At 41.0% G+C, this 10,605-nt stretch overlaps 1 protein-coding gene across 3 annotated transcripts; it reads left to right on the top strand.

The window, feature by feature from the left end:
* On the top strand, positions 1–6,570 carry mindy4 (MINDY lysine 48 deubiquitinase 4). 3 transcript variants are annotated; one of them, XM_072389479.1, is made up of 18 exons: positions 2–380; positions 641–760; positions 839–1,062; positions 1,166–1,433; positions 1,522–1,778; positions 1,895–1,947; positions 2,040–2,146; positions 2,234–2,344; positions 2,478–2,569; positions 2,739–2,840; positions 3,529–3,592; positions 3,795–3,860; positions 3,978–4,045; positions 4,144–4,207; positions 4,376–4,537; positions 5,152–5,332; positions 5,633–5,711; positions 5,860–6,570. In XM_072389479.1, the coding sequence occupies exons 1-18, from the start codon at positions 321–323 to the stop codon at positions 5,906–5,908; spliced, it is 2,127 nt and encodes a 708-aa protein (XP_072245580.1). In that variant the 5' UTR covers positions 2–320; the 3' UTR covers positions 5,909–6,570. The 3 variants fall into 3 exon arrangements, with proteins under 3 accessions (XP_072245581.1, XP_072245580.1, XP_072245582.1); XM_072389481.1 differs by lacking the exon at positions 2–380 and having other exon boundaries at positions 673–760; positions 984–1,062; XM_072389480.1 differs by lacking the exons at positions 5,633–5,711; positions 5,860–6,570 and having other exon boundaries at positions 1–380; positions 5,156–5,262.
* The last annotated feature ends 4,035 nt before the right edge of the window (positions 6,571–10,605 follow it).

Here is a 10,605-nt window from a genome sequence, read left to right on the forward strand (position 1 = left end):
GCGCAGTTTCACTGATCTCTAGTTCATACGCTGCAACCCCCGCAATCTTCGAGTCCTGCTGTGAACTTGTGAAAGGTGCGGCTCAGCTGTTTGATGTGAAATCCTCGGGAGCAGAGAAGTGGAGTTTGGTTTCCCCTTACCTCAGCCTAATCTGTTTCCACGGGCCAGGTTCGTCTTTTTGTAGGACCAGAACCTTAGCCTCGCCAGTTTACACTGCCTGGTCATCAGCGAAGGTTTAAGCAGCACACCCCTCAGTCGTTTCGCCCGGACAATGGTTGCTTTTTTCTGATGAATTTTCTGCAGCTGGACGCGTTGCTATCATGGCTGCTTCGGTCGAAGAGGTTTCTTCGTCCCTTGTACGAGAGTATCTGAGTCGAAAGGTAAGGAAGCTAACACCGTGTGGTGAGCACGACTTAAGAATAGACGCATATTTTCACTGCGAGTCAGCTAGCTCACGTTAGCTTCTGTTCGGCTATGGCGCCCATAAACATGAACACGAAACCAGTTTTTCGATGATAACTGACAGTATTTGTGGCTGTATGTACAACATCGAGACGTACGTAGCATTTGTCTTTTGTCACGGCCTGTTTCGTCACAGAAAACAACGTTTAACAGTAAACTTGTTGCCATTGATGCACAGGGTCTCAGGAGGACTATTGCTTGTATGGATGAGGAGCATCCACGCACAGAGGCCAGTATCAATAACCGGTCACAACTGAGGCAAATGCTCAACATAGAGGATCTCTACAGAAAGAATAAGGTAAGTCTTTCGGCTAAATGGTTGCTGCTGTGCAAATGCATAACATAAAGTATGCAACTGTTTTCTCTGTAATTGCAGGTTCAAAATTCCCCCGTGAAAACATTACTGGAGATTATTGTGAAACATCACATTGAGCAATTAAAGAATGACATGCTCGCCAGAAGTGAAAGTGATTCTCTGCAGAGTGTCCAAACTATCAGCTCATCTGCTAATTGTTCTGCAGGAGAACCGTCAGTGATGAATGACGCAAAAGCAGATGAAACCCCACCAGCTTTTCTTGGTAGCAAACACACCAAATTGAGGTATTTCAAATGCAAATTTTTATTCTACGTCTTTTTTCTTTTCTTTTTTTTCCCCGCATAGGTTTACAGTTTATTTGAACTTATAGGGGACTCTCCTTCACAGGCCTGAAATAAAAGAAACATGCCCCCCCCAGCCTACACGTGCATCATTGTTGTCTGAGAGAGACAGACTGTTCACTCATCGTCAAACAGACGTCCCGGCCCATGAGTCAGATTACAAAAAAGGCCAGATGCAGATGGTTTTCCGACAGGAGAATGAGAACATCGTCCAAAGAGAGTCGGACAGAAGCACAACACTCAGCACTGAGAGCACCCAGAGAAGTAGAACGAACCGCATCAGACGAGGCATGATGGCTGGACCAATACCACAGGTACTAACTGCTGAGCTTCTAACTCATAAAAGTCTCTTGATATCCTTTCATGTTGTTGAACATGTTTTGACTTTATTTTCACCTTTAGGATTCAAACAGAAAAAAACAAGGTCGAAGGGCTGAAGTGTCCCAGCCGCTGTTCAGGAAAGAGGAGGAAAACAAGCAGTTTCGGGACGGGCTTTTGTTGGCAGGCATACATCAGAAAAACTTAGAAGCCAGTCTGACCAGCAACAGCTCAGCCAGTTGTGTTGGATGGAATCAGGGGTTGCTGAGCACATCGGGGAGAATTCAGAGTCAGAGCAGCGATGGAAAAACAGGACAACAACACATGCCGAAAACGAGAAAGTGAATAGCTTTAAGTTGACACACCTCGCACATCATCAGTGAGACAAACGATTATCATGCGCCAAGTGTGTTTTGCAGAGCTTTTTTCACAAGTATATGTACATTGTATTTCCTAGATTAAAGACCAGGCCGACTGTGCGTGATCCAAATGTTTCGGAGATGGTTTTGGGTAAGTCCTGCAGAAAATAGAAAGAAGGAAGTCAGAGTTACTATTTGCTGTTTTTGTTCTGCCAAAGTTAACGTGTATTAATCCATTTACAGATGACATTGATGATGATGATCTGCAACAATCCTCCAAAGTATCTCCTCAGAGGACTGTTATGACACGACAGTATGCAGGCTGCCCGATGGACCAACACACCGCCACAGTGGGTTACTTACTGCAGAGAACTGAGGGGGGGGGGGTTTGCTGCTTTTGATTTCTTACCTTGATATCTGTTTTTGCTTTTCTCCAGGAATTGAAAGCAGTTCTTCTTGGTTCCAGCCTAAATAATTTCAGTGTTGAATGGAGGAATCAGGGTTTCACATTCTCAGATGACCTCAGATATGGAATTGTGCAGAGAAAGGTAATATTATTCATGCTATCCTCTGAAGTTGAAATAAAGCAGTGCATTCATTCTTCTATGATTTTTTTTTTTTTTTACTCTCATGTTATCCTTTATGGTTTTGTGTTTGTGCCCGATGTTGATTTATTTGTAGGGCGGCCCTTGTGGAGTTTTGGCATCCATTCAGGCATTTGTTCTGAAGAAACTTCTTTTTGAAAACACTGAGAGCAGTGATAGTGGCCTTCAGTAAGTCAGTTTTCATTTCAGAGCTTTATCCCATGATGTAATCATTTCTGAACCATATTCCAGTCACTTGACTGAATCCTACAGCTATTAATTCACATCAAGGAGTGCTTTGTGCTTTGATATATTCTGGGGAAATCTGCATTTTTCTTTCATGTGCCACTTTTCTCAGGAGGTTAAGACCTTCCAACTCCACCAGAAGACAGTGTCTGATTTCAGCTATGGCCGAAGTCTTGTGGAGGGCTGGTGAGGAAAAACGAGCTACAGTCGTGATGTAAGATAACACCTTATCAGCTACATTTTTTACCATGTGGCAGTTGGGTTCTTACAGAATCTAGATTACAAGAGTTGAGTGTTGTCAGATTAGGTAAGTATTATTAGAGAAGTCGGCATCCTATACCGGCAGCTACAGGTTTTTGCTGTGGAGTGTATTTTCCTCCAAAGAGATGCATGGAACAGGACTTTCTTCTTTTAGTTTCCCTTTGATTCTACCAACTGCATCCACTCCAGTGATCTGATCTGTTGAAGCTCGCACATGATAGACGGTTCTAAACAGACGTCTCATCCAGTCACCTGCTCGGTATTCTTTTTTTTGCTTCTGCCTGTTTCCAAACAATTTGAAATAACAACTTCCCAGATGGTTCTGTGTAACATACCATCTGCTGTGACCTCAGGTTACTTAATCCTCTGCATTCAGATTTCTCCCCAATACACAGAACCGCTTTATTGTCATTTAGTATTTATGTCAAATGCATGGGAAAATTTTGTTTCGGAACTGTAGGCCAGGATGGCTCAGTATGTCAGTTTCATATAAGCAATCCCCATCAGACAGTGCTCACATCTCCACCGACTGTCAAATCTATTAATCTCCAATGTGCCTGATAAATCTGCCGTGTCAGATGGAATATAGAGTTAAACAGTTTTGCATGCTATTGTTTTCATTTCATCTTTTCGGATAACAGAAACTCTGGGAATAGCCATTTCACCCCAAGTGGACACTTCAGATCTGAAGGAGTGCTTGAAAAGGTACAGACATGCCCTTTATACGCAGCACAAGATGACAATATAGAGTTTCATTTTTTTTAACCAACATCTGTATTTTATTAATTGGGCTGGCTAACTTTTTGCTTGAGTTCTTAATCGGTTGTTATTTGTTTCTCTGTGTGTACATAAGGCTGCAGTTAATGTGATCACTGTTTGGGGTTTTCTGATCATCTTTTGGCTCTAGATAATGTGTTTCACTGTGGATAATATCAAGGATCTGCACTTCATTCTGGAGCAGCACATGGAGCAGGTGAGAGAATCCCCATCAGCTTTTTCAGTGTGATTTTTGCCTGTCAGATGTCCAAACATGTGCCATGTTTGACTGTGTCGAGTTTGTTAGGATCTCTCCTTTTTTTTCCCGCCACAGTTTGAAACCGGGATGTTGGGATGTGTCCTGCTAACCATATCGGCTGTTCTCTCTCGATCCATTGAAAAGTAGATGCAAACTTTTAATACTCCTCTACAAAAGATGCATCGTCACGCATTGTTTTGAGCCAGCCGGTCTTTTCTTTTTTCCTTTGGTCTGTCCTTAGAGTAAAAGAAGATATGGACGTGCCCACCACCACTCTTATTGGTGCCCATGGCTACTGCACTCAGGTTTGGATCATTTCTTTGAAATATTCGCCAAACACTCGTTACACCACATGTTACTTAAACTTAAGAGGAGCATGTTGATGTTACAACACTAAGAGTTATCAGCACTGCTTACTAATCACTACATTATGCATGAAATATATTACGACATTAACAGTCTGTGTTCACTAGGAGCTGGTCAACCTGTTGCTCTGCGGCAGAGCAGCTTCCAACGTTTTTGACAACAACATGGAGTTGGACTCGGGCAATGGCAACATAACGCTCCTTAAAGGAATTAAAGGCCACTGCGATGTTGGTCTGCTGTCCTTGTTTGAACATTATAACATCTGTAAGGTGAGTGACATGACTGACTTGGCTTTTTGTCACAAATGGCACTGACAGACTAGTTAGATTCAAGTGAAGACACATGGCCTGGGGCGGCATTCTTAAGAGTAATTGTGGGCAAGCCAGTGACGTTGATGGTTTACAGCGTGGCCAAGATAGGGATTCAAATCAGAGTCAAACACACACAAGTACCGCACTGAATTCCTCTCCAGTAATCTCAATTAGTGTCATAGGATCTGATATCTAACCAGTTGGAGTGAAAAGCATCAGATAGATCGATTATATATTGTGGACATATGAATGAAAGGTTTTAGAGGGAATACGTTGAAGAACATCTGAGACTCTCATCCTCACACAGTGACAGATTTTGCTGTAATGTTTTCTAATAAAAAAAATAAAAGTAGTAAGTCACACATTTTATGACGAACCTGTGCTGACGCAGAGAAGCATCGTACTTGGAATGGTTATATGAATCCAAAGCTGTTGTGCTTTGAAGTCTATAAACATAAAAAATTTTAAATAAAAACATTTCTTTGACTGTAACAAAATGTCTCTCTTATTATTGACATATTTTCTACACGTCAACAGGCTGCTCTGCTCTGCTTTATTTCCTTCCCACTAAGGTAGGAGCTTTCCTGAAGACTCCCTCTTACCCGATCTGGGTGGTGTGCAGCGAAAGCCACTTCAGCGTGCTGTTTGGCCTGCAGAGGGAGCTGTTGACCAATGAGGACAGAGTTACAGAGTTTGACCTCTACTATTATGATGGACTGGCCAATCAACAGGAGGAGATCCATCTGACTGTCTGTATGTATTCTTGCTTCGATTCGATCGTCTTTGTTTCGGGCTTCAGATGATTATCAGATGATTGTGTTGGTTTTGCTTCCTTAATTCCAGTTAATAATTAAATGACAATTGAGAGAAAGCATAAGGGGATCATCTCTGTTGATCTAGTTTTAATCAAGTGAACATGCATTAAATACTAATTTGATGTTTTGTTCAACTTTTTGTGGCGACTTATTGTTTTCATTGTGAACGACGTGGATTCTCTCTTTAGTACGCTGCGTCTTCATGTACCTAAACTGAAAATACAAATTGATTTTTCAGCTGTGGGGAAATTGACCCAGAGCTTTCAGGAAGGTGATACGGATCTCATTCCTCCTCTAGAGCTCTGTATCCGAACAAGGTAAGGGCATTGTTTGTTTCTTTTTTTATTAGTTTTTTTTTCCTTTTTGTAATTCACAAACATTGTCACATGAGCAGAGCAAATGCCACAGATCCTGGATAATGTTGTATACTACTCATAAACTGTTTTTTTTCCCCCTCTGTTTCAGGTGGAAAGATGTATTCGTCAGCTGGAATGACACAGAACCCATTCTCTGAGTCATACATGTCTTAGCTCAGAGCCAGTTAAACAATAGCTGTTTTGCATCACCAGCATAGTTGTTAAAACATTTTTATTGGTATATTTACTTTTTACACTCATATATATATATATAAATATGACTTTAGTTTTCTTCCATTTGAGATGCAGTCGAGGACAAATTTGGCAGCTGGAAAGCTTTAGGACCACCCTGAGAAATGGAGCACCACGTCGGCTATGCTGTCATCTATATATCATTTAGTTTTAATATCTTTTTTTAAAATAAAGTAAGGGTGAATACATGTGATCAATAATAAGTTGGATAAAATCTTATGTATTATAACGTTGCTATGAAATTTGGTGCAAGATGCAGTTTTCACCACTGTGGCCTTTTACCGTGGACCTGTTTTAACATAAAGATATCGCAAATTGTCGTCCCTGTTTTGTACTTTTTCACTTTTTGGGCGGGTATATATTCAAATAAGAAATGTTTTTTGATCGGTTGCTTCAGCTGCAATTCGGGGTCAGTATTCATAAAAACAATCCTGATAATCCTCTGGCAGAGCTCCTAACTCGCCGACCTTGCTTGTGTGCTTCGACACGCTTTATCAAGCACTGAGGTGAGTTTTGCTGGAAAAAGTGCTATGAAAATAAAGACTGACCGATTGATTTACAAAACCAAGCCCAGCATGATCTAATCTGTGTCCTTTTATCAACTCGCTGTCATTCATTGGCTGGAGCACATCTTTTCTCCCCCTTTTTTTTTCGGTATATTCTTCTCTCCTCTAGGAACTCCTAAGCCTCTTAACACTCCTGCATACTCAACAGCTTTTCACCCTGGATGCTCTTTTAAGGGTTAATTAATCGCTTCATGAATAACTGCTATCATCACTAGGACCTACTCTTTAATCTTATGGGGGGAAACGCTTCCAGTTCTGTGAATTTTTTATTGATCTTTCATTACTAGGAAAAACTTTTTGGACCAGGAATGTTTTATGCAATCAGCCCCAGAAGTATTGTTAAGCAAGCAGATGAAATGAATACTGACGTGCGTTTAACAGTGAATCCATATACTGTTGGGGAATCTTTACTTTTATTAAACCTCTAAGATGGACTGATAACAATTTGCCTCCAAACAGTCATGGATCGTGGTCTTTTTTGTGTGTTTAACTCTTTTAGATGAGGGGCCTGATGTCATATGCAATGCAAAAAGAAAACCTCTTGCGAATTATAGAGTAAGTGGTTAATAAAACTGCGTTTCTAAACGGCTGTGATGATGTCACATTTTCACATTAAATAACTGTAAAAAGAAAGAACAGTGTTATCTACAGACAATCTGCAGATGACAATGTTCTGACTGCTTTTGTGCCGTTTGACGTAGGATTTATAAAGATGTTAGGCCTTGTAGGTCTTCTATCAGTCTAGTTGGTTTTTCTCTGTGTATTGAATGTAATTGTATTTGTGACTGGAATTGAAAGAGGAATTGGTCCTAAATATGTTATTATTATTATTATTATTATTACTATTATTATTATTACTACCAGCCTTACAGATTGCTTGCGGCACTTGGTGTCACATTGCAGCTCAAGCGAAGCTCCTTTTTTTTTTTTAAGATATGGATCTGTAAAACGTGAATGAGAAACGAATCATTCAACAGACCAGAATATAAATCATCAGACACATTACTGTAGGAAAGGAAAGATTTCTGCAGGGATGCTTTTGTTTTTAACCTAATCTCATAAAAGAGCATTTATTTAAGTCGCCTAATATGTATTTCCCGAAGTAGAAAACAAACTTGTGAATTACCTCTTGATTGTGTTGCATGTCAGGATGGAGAAGGACAAAAAAAAAGGATTCGGCTGAAGCATGTTTTGCAGTTATTTGGTGCGCTCTGTCTTAGCAGCGACAGACGTCATAGCGCACACAGTGTGGGGCACACGGTGGGGGTGGCAGGGCCGCAGTGCCAACACCTCCAGCAACACGGGATCAAAGACACTGCAGCTGGCACATAAGACACAGTTGCAGCAGCTCGCTTCCCCTAAAACTGAGAAGAGTCCAGGATAAGTCTTCCAGGTGCCTTTTGTCAGGACGTGTTCGTTCAAAGAACAGAAGCTGTTTGACTTTTTTTCCTCCGTTAAAGTTGTCGTCACACATGATGTGCATTATGGGTGACTCATGTAGGATTTGTGCATTCTACAAAAGAGAAATGAATTAATCATGAGACATGGAGTGAATCAATGAACCCCCTGTGACAGTTTTACAGCCACCAAGGCTACTGTGATCACTATAAATATGGTGGTTCGCCTGAATGAAGCCTTGGGGTCTCAAAAATTGGATTATAGCATTTACTTTTGCAACAAAATTCTGTGTTCTGGGGGGGGAAGTGTTTTAACGTACGTCATAAGGAGCCATGTTTAGGAGTTAGCATGAAATATGTTAGTCAACCAAATTACAAATGTGGGCATGATTTCAAAGCCAGTTAATGACAGGGAACTAGGACTATCAGTTCCAACTGTGAGGTGATATTGACCAAGAACTGGGATCTGCTTTAGATTAATGTTACTGTCAGATCAAATCACAGAAGAACAAACACAACAGTGGATCTGAAGGTGACGGTGTTTCCCCTCTCTGCTCCTGGGCTTTGGTGGAGCCGGGTGCAGTCTGACAGGAAGGAAATGGCATGGCTTTGGTCTCTATTTACTATTTATTACACCAGAATTTCTCAGAGGTGCCAGAGGAAGGATTTGGTGCTTGTGTGTAATTGTGTTAAAGCCCTCCCACATGCTGTCCCCAGTGCATCTTCTGTCTCCTCTCCTAATCTGTGCAGTTTGTCTCCAGATAAGTGATATCCTCCTCAGATTAGGATCCGGTGTCCCTGCTCTGCCCACCCGGAGGGAAAGGGATCCCCAGTGCTTCCCCCTGAGGTGCACGCTGTATTTTTAGCTTCCTAATCCTTTAATAGTTTAGGCAGAAAACATCAGCCGTTTCCATAATTGGGCCAGGTAATCATTATACAGCACGCCACAAGGAAGTGCTTCATCTTTGTGGTTTAAAAAATGTTACAGTCACTCGGTGGTAATTTGTTTTAGCAGGTTTGACAGTAGGAGCATTTGGAAGAGCATAAATTTCAAAGCTGAACTCCTCTGTTCATGAAGATGCTTTGATTTGTGGAGGGGGAGGCTATCACCCATTTTATAGCCCTGCAGTGCAGGGCGACCTCATATCAGACTGGAAACACTGCAAACACAGAGATCACACTCACACTGATAGGATCTCAACACCATCATGTCAGGTTTTCAGGCATGAAATTCCAGTTCACAAGTCTTTGAACGGATATCTTCCACGGATGAGCTTTCAATAGTCTCACAATAAGCCAAACTTTGGTGAATAATGCATGACCCGGTGAAACTAAGCGCTCCTGCTAAGTCTGTAGAGACAAGTTGACGTGAGAACTGAGCTGTTGTAATCTTTGGCTTGTAGTATATGTTTTCTCAGAAGCTTGTCCATCAGCATCCCCGTGTATGTGTATGTGAGTGTGTGCAGTTCACTGTTTATTTCAGCTCCCAAATAAAACAACAATCTTTGTCACTATTCCTCTGGCAGGATTTGCAGAACAAGACCGTACATGACGAGAGGAGAAATGTTAGAATCGTTTTATTTTTCTCAGGACTTTATGGCGCTGTAAGGGCATATAAACTCCTTCCAGAAATACTTAATTACCAATTAGAGTTATATTACACAGCAGCTCTGAGGTCTTTATCTCGCATTACAAAGTTAATGTGAGGAAATTACAGCTTTGCTTGTCTTAACCGCCTCAAAATCTGATACAGTGTTTGTTATTTTCCATTTATGGAGCCTGAAAGGAAAACATGTGGGATCTTTTGAGAGAAAATAAACATGTTCCTTGTTTGGCTCGAGGACAAGTCAACTTGAACACTATGTGATTTTAGAATCACATTTCATTCTCATGTAAAAAGTGCTCTGAAACTTGAGGTCTATAACTTCAGGAGTACTTAATTTACTTGATACAATTTTTCTCCCTTGACTACTTTTGAAAATTTACCATGCCCCCCTGAAGATTTATAGAATGTTCTTACTGATTAAATATGATATATAGTTTATGGATATAAATGATCTCATTCTAAAAGTGAATTATTACACGTGACTCAAACTCCTGATTATGTTAGGACCTCACTAAGCCTTTGCTGCTCTCAACCAAAGTAGTGTATATTTGTTTCTGTTGAGCTTGGATTGCTCAACATTGCGCTGAGTCCAGGATATCTGATAGCTATGATTGAGTGTGTGATTGCAAGAGAAAAACACAAAAATCTGCCAGATGTTTTGCAACGAACTCCAGTCAGAGGAGGGAATGCTGTAATGGTAACACCTGCTCGGAGAAGCAGGGACAGCGGAGGATGAATCAGAAAGGTGCTGAAAAATGCAAAAGATATGTCTGATCCAAAAGGAGAAGAAAAAAAGAATTCCCAAAGCCACACGATTTTTAATGAAACCCAGTCTTGCTCAGAGCTTTTTACAAATTTAGATGAGCATAGAACTGTGTTTTTCTCTTAAAAGAGAAGAGACTGGGATAAACACACCACACACTCTGCCAATAATGAGCAGTCCACTCCCCTGGGCTCCATTTGCGGTCTCACCCATCACACCACCTGACTCTACTTTCCCCTCTTCCTCAATAATCGCAAAATCTGCTGTGCTT

The sequence above is a fragment of the Leuresthes tenuis genome, unplaced genomic scaffold, assembly GCF_036924035.1.
Source record: "Leuresthes tenuis unplaced genomic scaffold, fLeuTen1.0.hap1 SCAF_7, whole genome shotgun sequence".
Classification (NCBI taxonomy): Eukaryota; Metazoa; Chordata; class Actinopteri; order Atheriniformes; family Atherinopsidae; genus Leuresthes; species Leuresthes tenuis.

What these genes read in the sequence shown, in the direction of transcription:
- mindy4 (XM_072389479.1), top strand. Translation starts at nt 321, where the DNA reads ATGGCTGCTTCGGTCGAAGAGGTTTCTTCGTCCCTTGTACGAGAGTAT. An exon ending in GAGAGTATCTGAGTCGAAAG is followed by an intron (nt 381 to 640) that starts GTAAGGAAGCTA and finishes ATTGATGCACAG; the next exon opens with GGTCTCAGGAGGACTATTGC. An exon ending in TGGACCAACACACCGCCACA is followed by an intron (nt 2,147 to 2,233) that starts GTGGGTTACTTA and finishes GCTTTTCTCCAG; the next exon opens with GAATTGAAAGCAGTTCTTCT.